Raw genomic sequence first — 19,736 nt, forward strand, 5'->3', positions numbered from 1 at the left:
TCCATCAACATTTAATTCTAAAATATCAAATCAACACGAATAAAAAATAAATTAAAAATGCAAAATATTCTTAAATATCTCAAAACCCACAGATTCCTGCAGAGATTTCTGTAAAAGTACGTATGACAATAATGGTAGAACAATAACTGTTGTAAATATAAATTTAGGTTTTAGACAAATCAAGAAACAATTAGAGATGGAAAGTTGAAAAATTTGTTGAAATTTACAGGAAGGTGAGCGTTCTGTTTTAGAGAGTTCCACACTGACGACATCACACTTGGAAAATTCTGTCCAAAAAACACAACTCAAGAAACAGATGTTTCTGATGAAACATGACTTCAAGGTTTCAAAGAAGGTGCTTTCTTATTTTTTTATTTGTTGTTTTCAAGAAAACCTTAGGTCTGGGGGACTGAAACGTCGTATCAATAAAAGAAAAATTAGGAGTGAGACAGTGTGTGGGAGTTTTTTGCAAACATCAAAGTACCTCTCCTCCAACGTACCTGTCGCCCAGTCAGGTGTGCAGACTCTACATGCATATATACGCTGCTTTTCTTTCTTGGTATTCTGTCATTGTGTGATAGGGTTAGTATTTTTACTTAAGTACTTTTACTTCAGGCTAAACCCTTTTGGTCACGAGGTTGTAGTCTATTTATTTATTTATTTATTGTAGTGCTGTAAAATGACAGAATAAACTACTAAACTACTAGAAGTACTAAAAACTACTACTACTGTTATTTGTCAAATATTAATCTGTGTTTTATTATTATTATTATTGTATTTATTTATTTTTGCGTAATTTCTGTAATATTTCATTTCTGTGTGAGGATTTAAGTGTTTGTTTTTGTAGTACCGTCGCCGCTCCTGCAGAGGGCGCGCTCCTCCCCCGCACCGGATGTCTCCGTGTTGCGTTCACGTCTCGGATCAGGCAGGAGCAGATTCCCTTTCAGTTTTTCTTCCAAAACTTGACTTTTTTCAGGGATTTTACTGGATTCCCTTTGACTTTTCGCTGCGGGCGTGTTCTCCGAGGCCTCCGCGGTGAGTCTTTATAAATGTCACTTTTTATTCTGTTTAAATTTAATCAAAATGTGGCGAAAACGAGCCGCTTCAGTGACGGATCCTCGGGGTTCTAGAATTTCCCTCCTGACGCATTTTAATAACAATTTAACTTGTAACGGGACAGAAAAATACAATTATACATTTATTAGCTGGAAATATGATGAAAAAATGTAGATTATAGCAAGAGCAGCTTGTTTCTGCCTTTATTTTCAGTTTATGTGAAAACAGAATTATTGAGTTTAATATTATTTACGTTATTTATTTGAACCCATCATAATGCCACTCAAAGTTTAAAACCGCGATTAAATTTTACGGTTTTATTTAATATATTTTTTATTTCTTATTTTATACTAATCGTATTTAATTATATTGCGATCTTATGTTTTATGTTTGTACTATTCAGTGGTGGAAATAAACGGAACCAGGACTAAACCAGAACTAAACTAGGACTAAATCAGAACTAAACCACGACCAAACCAGGACTAAACCAAAACTAAACCAGGACTAAACAAGGACTAAATCAGGACTAAACCAGCACTAAAACAGAACTAAAGAAAGACTAAACCGCTATTGAAACAGGACTAATCCAGGACTGATCTAGAACTAAACTAGGACTAAACCATAACTAAACCAAGACTTAATCAAAACTAAAGTAGGACTAATTCCAGATCTGACCCAGGACTAAACCAGGACTGAAACAGCACCAAAATAGAACTAAATAAGGACTAAACTAGAACCAAACCAGGACTAATTGATTTATTGCTGACATGTTGATAATCTCTTTTATGCAGAATTTTTTTAGTTTTTTCTGTGTGAATAAAAACCTTTTGCGTCATCGTTGTTTTTGTTTTTGTTTTGTTTTTGTTCAGATCTGATGGAGCTGAGCTGGTCTCTGTTTTTTCACTGTCTCGTCTTCGTCTGCTCCTCGGCTCAAAATGATTTCTTCACCTCCGTCGGTGAGTCCAAAGTCTGATTAAAATGTTATTAAAATATAATGTTTACTTTAGTTTTGTTTTCCTTGTTTGAGAAAGTCACGTGTGAGCGCCTGAACTGTGTCTGTGTACGGGACTTTATTGTATATTTAGTTTATTTTGGCTCATTTAAAGGTGGATTATTCATTTGTTGAGTTTTAGACTAGTATTAAACCAGGACTAGACTAGTATTAAACCAGGACTAGACTAGTATTAAACCAGGACTAAACCAGTATTAAACCAGGACTAAACCAGGACTAGACCAGCTCTAAACCAGGTCTAAACCAGGACTGAATCAGGATTAAACCAGGTTTAAGACAGGTTTAAATCAGGTCTAAACTAAACCAGGACTGGGCTAATATTGAACCAGGACTAAACTAGGACTGAACCAGGACTAGACCAGGAACTAAACGAGGGTAAAACCAGGACCAAGCCAGGGCTAGACCAGGTCTAAACCAGGACTAGAACAGGTCCAAACCAGGTCTGAAACAGAACTAAACCAGAACTTGACTAGGGCTAAACCAGGACTAAACCAGGACTAGACCAGCACTAGACCAGGGACTAAACTAGGGTGAAACCAGGACAAAACCAGGACTAAAACAGAACTAAAAAAGGACTAGACCAGGTCTAAACCAGGACTGAACCAGGAGTAAACCAGGTCCAAACCAGGACTAAACCAGGACTTAACTTTGGTTCAAATCTTCCTGAATCATGATTTGATCTTCTCGTTTGTCGTGTTTAATTCCAGGTCAGATGACAGAGCTGCTGTTTGTGGAGAAAGACCTGGTTTTGTCTCTGAAGGATTACATCAGAGCGGAGGAGGAGAAACTCAACAAAATCAAACTGTAAGATGCCCTCCCCGTGTGTCAGATGCCCTCCCCGTGTGTCAGATGCCCTCCCTGATTTTGTTAAATAATTTCTCCCGGTGCTGCTTTCAAATCCCGTCTGGAAAAATCTGTGCAGCGTTTTCCTGAAACGTGAGCCGCTCTAAACCGGATCTCTGTGTCCCGATTAAACAAACAGAAGAAACAATAGTGTCTCATATCGAGTTTATGACCTCAGATCCTCTTTTATTTAAGTCAAAGTCGTGTTTTTGTTCCGCAAACGTGATCTTGCGGTGTCATCCTCTCGGGTTTGTCCAAAATATCAAAACACAGATACAAAAAACACTGAAACTAGGGACTTATTTTCCGGGGTGTAGCTTCAAATCCTGAGCTCTGGGTACAAATCATTTATACATGTTGTCTAATGAAAAATGCCTCGGACAGACGTTGTGAGGGGCCCCTGTCTGCACTGGACTCTTGGTAAACAATAATTTTACCCTCTCAGTATCAGTAGAGTCTCAAAATGATCCTGGTCCAGACTAACCGAGCCGATGTTCCATCAGATTTAGAATTTTAAAGACCGCTGAATTTCTCACTTTGATTTTATTTTTTTTTTATTCTGAAAAGCTATGCTGAAATTTTAAGAGTACTTTTTTGACATGTTTCAAATTCAAAATGAAAATTTCACTTTTTAAATATTCAGCACAAATATTTTCAAGGCCTCAAATTCAACAGTCGAAATTCAGGGTGATTTGTCTCAGTTTTATACAAGAAATGTCCCAGGTGTCCCTATTTTGAACAATTTTATACCTGCCAACAGTTAAGAGAGACAGCCCATGATATTGATACTGTATCATCACTTTAAATGATACGATATATTGATATTTCGATATTTTTGCACACCCCTGGTCAAAGGTCAATTTTGAGCTCCATATTTTCCCAGACAAATATTTCTTCATTATAGCAACTAATTGTCAGTGTCTCAGTCTTTTGTCTTTGTGGGGCAGAACAGAATGTTGTGATGTCGTCTGAAACCCACCAATACAAGAAATATCCCAGGTGTCCATATTTTTGACCAAACTGATCCCTGCTGACAGTAAAGAGACATAAATTGTCATTTGTTTAAGGTAAATACAGAAAAGCTGCTTAAAAAAACGACCAAAACACAAAGAAAATGTGACTCTGACTCACATGTTTGTCACAAATGGGCCGAGTGCAGAACAGTTTTCTTTAATTACACACTGGTTTCACAGTTTTATTATTAACCACTGCCAATCCCAGTTTTTAATTTAGATTTTTTTTTTGATTGGATATCCTATGTCATATTCGCCTTACGTTAGGAACAATTCATTAAAGGTTGTATAGAGGATTTTCCAAGGAACGAGAAATCCAGCGACTGTTTGTCCTTTTTCAAATGTTGCACATGCGTAACGAGGCAGTGTCGTTATCTACTGGCAAATGTTTAGCCCCACCACGTCCAGAGTTGATGAATTTTTATTCTCTTTTTTTGGTCATCATAATTACAAGGCTACTGCATCTCTAAAATCTATCACTGACAATTTGAAACAAAAAAAAAATCCTCCATACATCCTTTAAGTCCAAAAAGTCACAGAACCGTTTTTCTTCTTCTTTCATTCGTGCGTCAGATGGGCGGATCGTCTGCAGGCGCTGTCCTCCGCCGCGACCTTTGACCCTGAGCTGTTTCTGGGGAACCCGGTGAACGCCTTCAAACTCATCAAGAGACTCAACACCGAGTGGAGCCAGCTGGAGGCGCTAGTGCTCACCGACATGAGCGACGGTACCACCTGCTAGACCCGGTTTAGTCCTGGTTTAGTCATATTTTAGTCCTGGTTAGGTCCTGGTTCATTCCTCATTTGGTCCTGGTTTAGTCCTGGTTTAGTCCTGGTTTAGTCCTGGTTTAGTCCTGCTCCAGTCCTGGTCCAGACTCAGGTTTCTGATCTTTGTCTCGTCGTGTTTCCAGGTTTCATTACAAACCTGACGATCCAGAGACAGTTTTTCCCGACGGACGAGGATCAAACCGGAGCCGCCAACGCCCTGATCCGACTCCAGGACACGTACAAACTCGACACGGAAACCATAGCAACAGGGAGACTGACAGGTACTACTACTACTACTACTACTACTACTACTACTACTACTACTACTGCCCCCATAAAACCATCTGATATTTGACTTAATTAACAGATTCATTCTTTATTATTGTTACTTTTCGTATGATGGACACTGCAAAAAACAAACAGCTCGTCTTTATAAGAAAAGGGTCAAATAGGACAAGAAGCTGCGTATATGTTTTATTAATTCTTTCCAAAAACACAGAGTCTGGGCAGGTCTACAATAAGTAAGAAGTGGTTTCATTTTTCAGTTCGCAAAATGTCAAGTTTGTGTCCATCGTCCTTCTGAGATGATTGTTTAGCAGATAACAGCGATGTTGAAGTTTGTGTATATAATATTCATAATAACAGCAGGGTGCCAAGTGTCTCTTCCTGACTGCAGCAAATGTCCGGGAGAAAAGGAGCGTTTTGAGCAAGTGCTCCAGTGACTGTGCAGTTCTAATGTGCAATGTTAAAATGTTCCACAGTCGTGGACCGACCACAGAGAAGGTCCTGTCTCCTCTGGTCCTCAGTCTGGTCCTGCAGACCTCTGGACGGGACATGGGGCTGAAGGAGTTCAAATAAATAGGAAGGTGCCATTAAGACTCTTAAAAACAATCATTATAATTTTAAAATGGATTCTAAAATGTACAGGGAGCCAGTGCAGGGAGTTAAGAACAGGAGACATGTGTCCCTCCGCTTCTTTCCAGTTAAAAGTCGAGCTGCTGCCTTCTGGACCCTGCAGGTGGCTGAGCTGGGCCTGGTCAATGCAACATACAGAGAGTTATGAGTTATGAGAGTAAGGCTGCGTTCAGACTGCAGCCTGAAGTGACCCAAATCCGATTTTTTGTCTCTATGTTCCTGTATCTGATCTTTTAATGTCAGTCTGAACAGCACAGATCCGATTTTTTCAAATGTGACCCAGGACACTTGGATATGTGCTCCTGAAACTGATACATATCTGATCTTTTGACATGTGCTTCAGTGTGAACGGCCAAAGTGCATCCATCCACCTACACGTTATCAACAAGACACAAACGTCACTATTCTGCGCTGAAGTCGGCGAAAACTGTTAATGAACTCCGTGTCACTGAAGTGAAGCACATCACCACTCACCACTCTTGGCTCCGTCTCCACATTCACACGTTCATTTCAACGGACTGAACCACAAAACACCACGACCAAAAACCTCGTCCTTCTCCTTCTCAATCTCCTCCTTAAAACAAGTAAGTTGTTCATGTTCTGGCTCCGGTACAAGAGGAACTTTAAAATCTCCAGGTGCTCGATGCTGCGTCCATGTTTGGACAACTTCCGTAAACACAGAGACGCTCGCTGCGGTTGACGTCGTCGCAAAAAAACATTGGATTTCACAAAAAAGTCATAATTGAGCGTTAAGCCCTGCAGTCTGAACGTAGCCTAAGTTCCTTTTGAAAAGTTTTTCAGAGTTTGGTGCAGCGTCTTCACTTACGTCTGCTCAAGCCGCCATCGTCAGGTGCGACCCTGTCCTGCCGCTTCCCCAGATTAGGCTCCTGGCTCCACTAATGACATCACTCTGTTACAGCCAATGAAACAGCGGCAGGTGTAACCCTGTCGTCATATCACTGAACACATCTCAGAACGTCTAAGAAACAAAATGTGAACTAAAACATGTTCAATTAACACTACTGAGTCTGAAAAAATATCGGAATAAATGTATATTGTTTATTAAAATAAAATAGCAAATATTAGTAGGAACTATTTTGTCTTCCCCAAATATTGACGTGTCCCCATCGTCCCTATGCAAACCTACACATTTGTCTAAGATGTTTTGACCTTGTCCACAGGCACCTCCTCCTTGACCTCTGACCCCTCCCTGACCTCTGACCCCTCCCTGTCCCCTGGTCTCTCGGCTGAGGACTGCTTCGACCTGGGCAGAGTGGCCTACACCGAGGCGGACTATCTCCACACGACGCTGTGGATGGAACAGGCCCTGAAACAGCTGCAGACCGAGGCCCAGACCGGGACAGAGACCGAGACCAAGACCGGGTCTGTGGACGCGCAGACCATCCTGGACTACCTCAGCTACTCTTTGTACCAGCAGGGGGCGCTAGAGAAGGCACTGCACTACACCAAAAGACTACTGCAGCTCGGTACGGTCCTGGTTTAGTCTGGGTTCAGTCTTGGTTTAGTCCTGGTTTAGTTGTGCCCTGATTTGATTCTAGTTTCTTTCTGGTTCAGTCCTGGTTCAGTCCTGGTTTGGTCCGGGTTCAGTAAGAGTTAAGTCCAGGTTTAATCCAGATTTTTCCCTGATTTGTTTCTGGTTTAGTCCTGGTTCAGTTCTGATTCAGTCTCTTCAGGATCTGAACCGTTTTCCCTCTGGTTTCAGATCCTTCTCATCAGCGAGCGAAGGGGAACCTGAAGTACTTTGAGTACCAGCTCTCCAAACGCCACCAACAGACAGGAGCAGAGGCGACAGGTGCAGAGGCGACAGGTGCAGACAAGGAGCACTCCGACGACTACCTGCCCGAGAGGAAGGCCTACGAGACACTGTGCAGAGGAGAGGGCATCCGGATGGTGAGGGAGGGCACCTGACGCACGGGGAGGGCACCCGACGCACGGGGAGGGCACCCGACGCACGGGGAGGGCACCCGACGCACGGGGAGGGACCCGACGCACGGGGAGGGCACCCGACGCACGGGGAGGGCACCCGACGCACGGGGAGGGCACCCGACGCACGGGGAGGGCACCCGACGCACGGGGAGGGCACCTGACTCTCTACTCCTCTGTGTCTCAGACTCCTCGGAGACAGAGCCGCCTCTTCTGCCGTTACCATGACAACAACGGCCATCCGAGCCTCCTGATTGGTCCGGTCAAAGAGGAGGAGGAGTGGGACCGCCCCCTGATCCTGCGTTACCACGACGTCGTCTCAGAGCGCGAGATGGAACGAGTCAAAGAGCTCGCCACGCCGCGAGTGAGAAACACAAACACACACACACAAACACACAAACACACACGCAAACACACACAAACACAAACACACGCAAACACACACACAAACACACACGCAAACACACACAAACACACGCAAACACACACACAAACACACACGCAAACACACACACAACACACACAGACACAAACACACACGCAAACAAACACACACGCAACACACACACACACAACACACACACGCAAACACACACACACACACACACACACACACACGCAAACACACACGCAACACACACACACACACAAACACACAACACAAACACACACAAACACAAACACACGCAAACACACACACACACACACAAACACACGCAAACACACACAAACACACACACAACACACACACACACACAAACACACGCAACACACACAAACACACACGCAACACACACACACACACACAAACACACACGCAAACACACACACACACGCAAACACACACAACACACAAACACACACGCAAACACACACACACACAAACACACACGCAAACACACACACACACGCAAACACACACGCAAACACACACACACAAACACACACACGCAACACACACACACACACACAAACACACACACAAACACACACACAAACACACGCAAACACACACAAACACAAACACACACACAAACACACGCAAACACACACACAAAACACACGCAAACACACACGCAAACACACACGCAAACACACGCAAACACACACAAACACACGCAAACACACACAACACACAAACACACACAAACACACACACAAACACACACAAACACACACGCAAACACACACGCAAACACACACAAACACACACAAACAAACACACACACACACAAACACAAACAACACACACACAAACACACACAAACACACACAAACAACACACACACACACACACAAACACACACACACTTCTCTATCTAAATGTTTTATTTAATATTTAATATTGTCCTGATTTTGTTCATTTTGTTTTTCGCTGCAGCTGAAACGAGCCACAGTCCACGACCCCCAGACGGGAAAACTCACCACCGCCCACTACAGGGTCTCCAAGAGGTCAGACCTGTTAGGTCCTGCTTAGTCCTGGTTTAGTCCTGGTCCCAGCACACCTGGCCTTTCTGTGTGTAGTACTCCTATATCTCTGTGTATATATATATATATATATAAACACAGAGATATACGAGTGTTTTCAGTGTGTGGTTGTGGTGGTAGCAGTAGCAGTAGCAGTAGCAGTAGCAGTAGCAGTAGCAGTAGCAGTAGCAGTAATACTCACATGTGTCTGTGTTTCCAGTGCGTGGTTTGTGGTAGTAGCAGTAGCAGTAGTAGTAGCAGTAGTACTCACATGTGTCTGTGTTTCCAGTGCGTGGTTGTGGTAGTAGCAGTAGCAGTAGTAGTAGTAGTAGTACTCACATGTGTCTGTGTTTCCAGTGCGTGGTTGGGGTCTTTTGAACACCCGGTGGTGGATCAGATAAACTGGAGGATTGAGGCGGTGACGGGACTCGACGTTTCCACAGCCGAAGATCTGCAGGTCACAGACGCTAAATATACACACGAGTACAACTAGAGCCAAATTATTTATATATATATATATATATATATATATATATATATATATATATATATATATATATATATATATATATATATATATATGTACTTACTTATAACTTATTTTGTTGTAATCAATGTTTTGACACTGTTTTTTAGGTGGCGAACTACGGCGTTGGGGGACAATATGAACCACACTTTGATTTTGGACGAGTAAGACTCTGACCCTCTCTTCTTCTCTTCTTCTGACCCTCTCCTCTTCTCTTCTTCTGACCCTCTCCTCTTCTCTTCTTCTGACCCTCTCCTCTTCTTTTCTTCTGATCCTCTCCTCTTCTTTTCTTCTGACTCTCTCCTCTTCTTTTCTTCTGACCCTCTCCTCTTCTCTTCTTCTGACCCTCTCCTCTTCTCTTCTTCTGACCCTCTCCTCTTCTCTTCTTCTGACCCTCTCCTCTTCTTTTCTTCTGACCCTCTCCTCTTCTTTTCTTCTGACCCTCTCCTCTTCTCTTCTTCTGACCCTCTCCTCTTCTCTTCTTCTGACCCTCTCTTCTTTTCTTCTGACTCCTCTCCTCTTCTCTTCTTCTGACCCTCTCCTCTTCTCTTCTTCTGACCCTCTCCTCTTCTTTTCTTCTGACCCTCTCCTCTTCTTTTCTTCTGACCCTCTCCTCTTCTTTTCTTCTGACCCTCTCCTCTTCTTTTCTTCTGACCCTCTGCTCTTCTTTTCTTCTGACCCTCTCCTCTTCTCTTCTTCTGACCCTCTCCTCTTCTCTTTCTTCTGACCCTCTGCTCTTCTCTTCTTCTTCTGACCCTCTCCTCTTCTCTTCTTCTGACCCTCTGCTCTTCTCTTCTTCTGACCCTCTCCTCTTCTCTTCTTCTGACCCTCTGCTCTTCTCTTCTTCTGACCCTCTTCTCTTCTGACCCTGTCGTCTTGTGTTTTGTAGAAGGATGAGCCGGATGCGTTTGAGGAGTTGGGGACGGGGAATCGTATCGCCACGTGGCTTCTCTATGTGAGGAAAACTCTTCTGTACACTTTTATTTTTATGTAAATTCACTTTGTAAAGACTCATATTTCCTCTGCTGCAGATGAGTGATGTGCAGGCAGGGGGCGCCACAGTCTTCACAGACATCGGAGCGTCCATTAAACCAAAGAAGGTACATTTGATTTTATATTCATATTAAAGCCTCAGTATGTAACATTTTAGCCATGAAATAGACAAACAAAAACATGTGTCCTTACTGTGAGCGGGTTTGCCTCTCCACAGACCTGACTCATATGTGGCCTGGGGTTTATCCTGTACCCAGTGATGTAAACGTGTGCTGTTTGACTCATGACATTTCATTAATGGTCATTTTAGAAGATATTCTATGTTCTGTATATTCTATATTCTATATATTATTATTTTAGCTTAGTTTTAAGTATTTATCTTGCTCAAGGAGACACAGTTACTGATGAAATGTTGCTGTTAGAGTTGGTTTAATGTAAATAGTTTCTTGTACCTGCCTGACGACTGCAGATGGAGACGAGTTTGAGTTAAATCTGGCACAGAGCATCTTTTCTGTCTGAGATTAATGTTTTCTGTGCACTGCCCTTGTTTTAAATAAATAAATGTATATATATGCATTAGTATTAGTATTACAAGAATATGATATATTAGTCTCCAGGGCTCAGCAGTGTTTTGGTAAAACCTGTACCCCAGTGTGACGTGTGTGTATTAGTATTAGTATTAGTATTAGTATTGGTATTAGTATTAGTATTAGTATTAGTATTAGTATTAGTAGGGTTGGTATCATTCAGAAGTTGCTGATACGATACATATCTCGATACAGTGCACTTTCGATTCAATACAATATATTTCAAATCAATTCGATATGATTCAATGAAAATAAAGGCTAAATCATGTCTGTGATACTAAAAGTCTTTATTAAATCACTTCTTCTTGTGCAAAGTTCATATGAAACACAAACATTTTAATCATCAAAACGTGAAAATGTCAAATGTGTCGCATAAACGAGTTTCCTTCATCTGAACAAACAACAAAATTGTAGCTGTAATAAAATAATTTAGTAAAATAAACAAAAACAAAAAAAAACCTCTTGGTGATATATCGATACAGCAGCACACGATATCGATACTGTGTCAGCACATAAAAAGATACCATGTATTGATATTTAGATATTTTTACACACCCTTAATTATAAGTATGTGATATATTTGTGTGTAGGGTTCTGCGGTGTTCTGGTTTAACCTGTACCCCAGTGTTATATTGTGTAGGTTATATTAATATTATATTATACATTATATTATGTTTTGTTTTATTATAATATATTAGTCTCCAGGGCTCAGTGGTGTTCTGGTAAAACTTGTACCCCAGTGTGACATGAATATATGTGTATTATTATTTTTATTATAAGTATGTGATATATTTGTGTGTAGGGTTCTGCGGTGTTCTGGTTTAACCTGTACCCCAGTGTTATATTGTGTATGTTACATTAATATTATATTACATCATATCACATTACATTACATTATATTAGTCTCCAGGGCTCAGTGGTGGGGTTTAACCTGTACCCCAGTGTTATATTGTGTAGGTTATATTAATATTATATTATACTTTATTATATTATGTTTTGTTTTATTATAATATATTAGTCTCCAGGGCTCAGTGGTGGGGTTTAACCTGTACCCCAGTGTTACGTGTATATATGTGTATTATTTTTTTTATTCTAAGTATGTGATATATTTGTGTGTAGGGCTCTGCGGTGTTCTGGTATAACCTGTACCCCAGTGGAGAGGGAGACTACCGCACTCGTCACGCCGCGTGTCCAGTGCTGCTCGGGAACAAGTGGGGTCAGTGTCACCTGTCACACATCTGTACTTTTCTTAGACTTAGACGAACTTTAACTCACACATTACAATATATTATAATCACAAAGAGGAAAAATATAAATGATAATAATACATTCTAAGCAGCAAAAAATAGCAAGAGACACGTGTCAAATAAGTCAGAATTATATAAATGTAAATGTACAAGTCAAAATAAAACATAGAAATGGATTAATAAAAATATTTCTATGAGATCGTGAGGAAATCGGTGCAAAGATGTTCGTTTTGTTCTGGAATTTTTAAACATATATAATATACAGGTCATATACATCCAGCTGAAAAGACTTCAGATTGTTTTGTTTTTGTTTCCCAGTTTCTAATAAATGGATTCACGAGCGCGGACAAGAGTTCAGACGCCGCTGTGGACTCAGAGAGACTGACTGACCTCCTCCTCTTCCTCTGCTCCTCCTCTTCCTCTGCTCCCTCCAAACACAGACACTTAAAATCATTCACTCCTCCCCGTGTTACTGTGGCAGAGTGGTTAACCTGGACTAAGCAAGCACTGAACCCGGTCTGAACCCGGTCTAAACCAGCTCTTAAACCAGGTCTAAACCCAAACCTCTCTATTTAAATTTACAGAACAAAACTGATTTATAAAACACATTTTCAAACACTCCACGTTACATTTCTTGTGCCTTTAAGTCTCCACAAAACGACTCCTGTTTTTTGTTTTAAAAAGATCAATATTTTATTTTATTTATTCTGTTTGTCCATGACTGAATCTGAAGGTGTTTTTTGAACCTGAATGTTTTGAATGTTGCTGCAGAACTCAATGCAAAAATATAAAACGCACTCCTTTAGTTTGTTAAAATAATGTGAAATCTGACTGAATAAAAACTCTTTTCAGTGACTCTGTTCATTTCATTTGTCTGGTTTAGTTTTCATTACTAAAATTTCAAACTCGATTTTGTTACTAAGGAGTCCACTCTCCATCAGAATCTCCTCGCTCCAGAGACACTGAGACCTGGAGAGATGCATCGTGGGTAATGTAGTCCTCACATTAAAACTCCATTAGTTGCATTATCAGCCTGTTTATGAGAATTCTGCCTCTTTTTAAACGTCATCAGCATTTTTTTCTGTGATAAAAAACCCTTCTCACAGCTCAGAATGATGTGATTTTCATGGCCCTGTCTGTTTATGGTGCTTTTTTTATTTCATTTGATGAATTTTGTGAAGTTTTAAGACACAATATAGTGACAAATACACGACAAACAAAAAAAAAGTTTAAATGAATAATGGAAAAAACGGATAACAGACTGAACCAGGACTGAAACGTTTTCAGTCCTGGCCTGGTACCGGTCTAGTCCCAGTCTCAATCATGGTCTGGTCCCGGCCTCAGTCCTGATCTCAGTCCCGATCTGGTCCCGGACCTGTTTCAGTCCTGGTTTAGTCTGTTATCCAGTTTTTCTATTTTGGATTTAAACACAAAATCGAAAACTGAAAAAACTAATTATCTCTTTTTTCATTTTGGTTTTGGAGACAAATAATGAAGAAAATAGTTGTTATTTCGTTTTCTTACTTTGGTTTTATATTGAAAAACGAATAAACGATACATGGATTCCCCGGCCCCACGTGAAAAGAGACGTCACATCAAAGGAAACCATTGTCTTGTCCAGGTTGAACCGGAGATGTTTGATTTTGTTCACAAATTCGGCTGTGTTCTCAATATGGTTCTCTGGACAAAATTCTCTGTAGACCAAGAACAACAGAGAATCAGAACCCAGGAAAAAGGGGGTAACTATTCCCTACATGGCTGGTGTTTCAGAAGAACTACAGAGGATTTTCAGACAATGTGAGATCCCGGTTTATTTCAAACCTACGAACACTTTAAGACAGAAACTGGTCTAACCAAAGGACAAAACACCAAGCCACAAAAAAAACAATGTGGCCTACTCCATTCAGTGCAGTGAAGACTGCAGTGAACGCGACACTGGAGAAACTAAACAGACACTTCACAAAAGGATGAACCAACACAGACGAGGGAGCAACACAGGACCTCAGTCTCATGTACATCTCCACTTAAAAGTCACGGGCCTCTCATTTGAGCACAGCGAGGTACAGATTTTAGTCAGAGAAAAGAATTGGTTTGAGAGGAGAGTGAAAGAAGCTGTTTTTGTTAAGAAAGAAAATCCTTCTCTAGACAGAAATGGACTCAGACACCATCTGTCTCCTATTTACACGTCCATCCTCAAACCTAAATCAAAACAAACAAGAACAACAGGTGTATCCAGGTCAGGTCCAGAGGTGTGGAAGCTCCATTATGGTCCTGCATAATGATACTAATTAGACCCCACACCCTGTACAGGTCAACAGGCCGAACTAACAAACAGAAACTGTAAACAAGTGTGTGTTAGTTTCAGAGTAGTTTCAGTGTAGTTAGCTCCTCCCTGCAGATATAAGGAAGTCACCAGCGTCTGACCAGAACTGAAGAAGCAGCTTGGATGAGCTGCGAAACATCTTCAACCAAACTAACTTTTGTCCAGTCGACAAACTGAATTTTCTCCTCACAATGTAAAGTATGTTCAAGTCTCATGTCATATTCAGTCAACAAACCTGTGTGCCTGTAGTGGGTGGGAAAATACTGTGTCCTGGTGTCACATTGTTGGTCATTTTACTACATTTAGTGCACTTAAAAATACGCCGCTCTTCTACATTATGTTTGTCCCTTCTTGAACACACTAGATGATGTTTATGTGCATGATGGGTAATCCGGACATTGTTTTTTTTTTTTTTGAATGACTGTGAGAAACTGAGTAAAGCACATGTTTGAGCATCACTCCTGCCTTTGAGTAATATATTTCTATAAAGTTTACGTGGATATAACAACGTTCCAGTTTTTTATTTTGAAACTCTGGTCACCCTGTGGACGACACGTTTCCCTTGTTCCATAGAAATTCTGAGGTGACACTTTCACATTTGACGCTGTTATTGCTTCTATGACGATGACGACTCAGGAAACTGAAAACCACAACGCCCAGAATCAGTCACACACACGTAACCCACATCACACACAAACACCACGCACACGTAACCCACATCACACACAAACACAACGCACACGTAACCCACATCACACACAAACACAACGCACACGTAACCCACATCACACACAAACACACACACACACGTAACCCACATCACACACAAACACAACGCACACGTAACCCACATCACACAACACACACGTAACCCACATCACACACAAACACAACGCACACGTAACCCACATCACACAACGCACACGTAACCACATCACACACAAACACACACCACACGTAACCCACATCACACACAACACAACGCACACACGTAACCCACATCACACACAACACACACACACACGTAACCCACATCACACACAAACACAACGCACACGTAACCCACAATCACACAACACACACGTAACCCACATCACACACACAAACACACACACACGTAACCCACATCACACACAAACACAACGCACACGTAACCCACATCACACACAAACACAACGCACACGTAACCCACATCACACACAAACACACACACACACACGTAACCCACATCACACACAAACACAACGCACACGTAACCCACATCACACACAACACGCACACGTAACCCACATCACATACAAACACAACGCACACGTAACCCACATCACACACAAACACAACGCACACGTAACCCACATCACACACAACAAACACAACGCACACGTAACCCACATCACACACAAACACAACGCACACGTAACCCACATCACACACAAACACACGCACACCAACCCACATCACACACAACACAAACGCACACGTAACCCACATCACACAACACAAACACAACGCACACGTCCACATCACACGTAACCCACAACATACACACACGTAACACATCACAACACGCACACGTAACCACATCACATACAAACACAACACACACGTAACCCACATCACACACAAACACAACGCACACGTAACCCACATCACATACAAACACAACGCACACGTAACCCACATCACACACAAACACAACGCACACGTAACCCACATCACACAACGCACACGTAACCCACATCACATACAAACACAACGCACACGTAACCCACATCACACACAAACACAATGCACATGTAACCCACATCACACACAAACACAACGCACACGTAACCCACATCACACACAAACACAACGCACACGTAACCCACACATCACACACACAAACACAACGCACACGTAACCCACATCACACACAAACACAACGCACACGTAACCCACATCACACACGTAACCCACATCACACACAAACACAACGCACACGTAACCCACATCACACACAAACACAACGCACACGTAACCCACATCACACACAAATACAACGCACATTTAACCCACATCACACAACACACACGTAACCCACATCACACACAAACACAACGCACACGTAACCCACATCACACACAAACACATCACACACAAAACCCACATCACACACAAACACAACGCACACGTAACCCACATCACACATGTGACCCACATCACACACACACAAACACAACGCACACGTAACCCACATCACACATGTGACCCACACCCACATCACACACACAACACAACACACACGTAACCCATCACACACAAACACAACACACACGCACACACTAACCCACATCACACACAAACACAACGCACACGTAACCCACATCACACACAAACACAACGCACACGTAAACCACACACACAAACACATCACACACAAAACCCACATCACACACAAACACAACGCACACGTAACCCACATCACACATGTGACCCACATCACACACAAACACACATCACCCACATCACACACAAACACAACGCACACGTAACCCACATCACACACAAACACAACGCACACGTAACCCACATCACACACAAACACAACACACACGTAACCCACATCACACACAAACACAACGCACACGTAACCCACATCACACACAAACACAACACACACACGTAACCCACATCACACACAAACACAACGCACACGTAACCCACATCACACACAAACACAACGCACACGTAACCCACATCACACACAAACACAACGCACACGTAACCCACATCACACACAAACACAACGCACACGTAACCCACATCACACACAAACACAACACACACGTAACCCACATCACACACACACACAACACCACACGTAACCCACATCAAACACACAAACACAACGCACACGTAACCCACAACACACACGCACACATAACCACATCACACACAAACACATCACACACAAACCCACACACACAACACAACGCACACGTAACCCACATCACACATGTGACCCACATCACACACAAACACATCACACACGTAACCCACATCACACACAAACACAACGCACACGTAACCCACATCACACACAAACACAACGCACACATAACCCACAACACACATGTGACCCACATCACACACAAACACATCACACACAAAACCCACATCACACACAAACACAACGCACACGTAACCCACATCACACACAACCCACACACAACACACAAACACATCACACACGTAACCCACATCACACACAAACACAACGCACACGTAACCCACATCACACACAAACACACAACACACACGTAACCCACATCAACACAACACACACACGTAACCCACATAACACACACACACACACAAACACAACGCACACGTAACCCACATCACACACAAACACATCACACACAAAACCCACATCACACACAAACACAACGCACACGTAACCCACATCACACATGTGACCCACATCACACACAAACACAACACACACGTAACCCACATCACACACAAACACAACGCACACGTAACCCACATCACACACAAACACAACGCACACGTAACCCACATCACACACAAACACAACGCACACGTAACCCACATCACACACAAACACATCACACACAAAACCCACATCACACACAAACACAACGCACACGTAACCCACATCACACATGTGACCCACATCACACACAAACACAACGCACACGTAACCCACATCACACACACACAAACACAACGCACACACGTAACCCACATCACACACAAACACAACGCACACATAACCCACATACACAACACAACACACACACACACAACACACACGTAACCCACATCACACACAAACACAACGCACACGTAACCCACATCACACACAAAACACAACGCACACGTAACCCACATCACACACAAACACAACGCACACGTAACCCACATCACACACAACACACACGTAACCCACATCACACACAAAACACAACGCACACGTAACCCACATCACACACAAACACATCACACACGTAACCCACATCACACACAACAAACACAACGCACACGTAACCACATCACACACAAACACAACGCACACGCACACACACAACACAACGCACACATAACCCACATCACACACAAACACATCACACACAAAACCCACATCACACACAAACACAACGCACACGTAACCCACATCACACATGTGACCCACATCACACACAAACACATCACACACGTAACCCACATCACACACAAACACAACGCACACGTAACCCACATCACACACACAAACACAACGCACACACATAACCCACAACACACATGTGACCCACATCACACACAAAACACATCACAACACAAAACCACATCACACACAAACACAACGCACACGTAACCCACATCACACATGTGACCCACATCACACACAAAACACACACACAAAAACCACACATCAACACAAACACAATGCACACGTAACCCACATCACACACAAACACAACGCACACGTAACCCACATCACACACAAACACAACGCACACGTAACCCACATCACACAACACACACGTAACCCACATCACACACAAACACAACGCACACGTAACCCACATCACACACAAACACAACGCACACGTAACCCACATCACACACAAACACAACGCACACGTAACCCACATCACACACAAACACACACGTAACCCACATAACCACACACGTAACCCACATCACACACAACACAACGCACACGTAACCCACATCACACACAAACACAACGCACACGTAACCCACATCACACACAAACACAACGCACACGTAACCCACATCACACACAAACACATCACACACAAAACCCACATCACACACAAACACAACGCACACGTAACCCACATCCACACAACGCACCCACATCACACACAAACACATCACACACGTAACCCACATCACACACAAACACAACGCACACGTAACCCACATCACACACAAACACGCACACATAACCACAACACACAGTAACCCACATCACAACACAAACACATCACACACACCCACATCACACA

General features: G+C 42.5%; 1 protein-coding gene across 1 annotated transcript; it reads left to right on the forward strand.

Annotated features, from left to right (window-relative positions):
* The first annotated feature begins 901 nt into the window (after positions 1-901).
* Positions 902-13,223, forward strand: LOC110165450 (prolyl 4-hydroxylase subunit alpha-1-like). The gene is made up of 15 exons (XM_055150502.1): positions 902-1,035; positions 1,926-2,012; positions 2,776-2,872; positions 4,498-4,649; positions 4,833-4,970; positions 6,786-7,091; positions 7,328-7,515; positions 7,736-7,912; positions 8,930-9,000; positions 9,373-9,472; positions 9,652-9,705; positions 10,431-10,496; positions 10,573-10,641; positions 12,241-12,337; positions 12,687-13,223. Exons 2-15 carry the CDS (start codon positions 1,931-1,933, stop codon positions 12,755-12,757), a joined length of 1,668 nt encoding a protein of 555 aa, XP_055006477.1. The 5' UTR covers positions 902-1,035; positions 1,926-1,930; the 3' UTR covers positions 12,758-13,223.
* Positions 13,224-19,736: the final 6,513 nt, after the last annotated feature.

The sequence above is a fragment of the Boleophthalmus pectinirostris genome, unplaced genomic scaffold (assembly GCF_026225935.1).
Source record: "Boleophthalmus pectinirostris isolate CB_2022bp ecotype Guang Dong unplaced genomic scaffold, ASM2622593v1 HiC_scaffold_14, whole genome shotgun sequence".
Taxonomy (NCBI): Eukaryota; Metazoa; Chordata; class Actinopteri; order Gobiiformes; family Gobiidae; genus Boleophthalmus; species Boleophthalmus pectinirostris.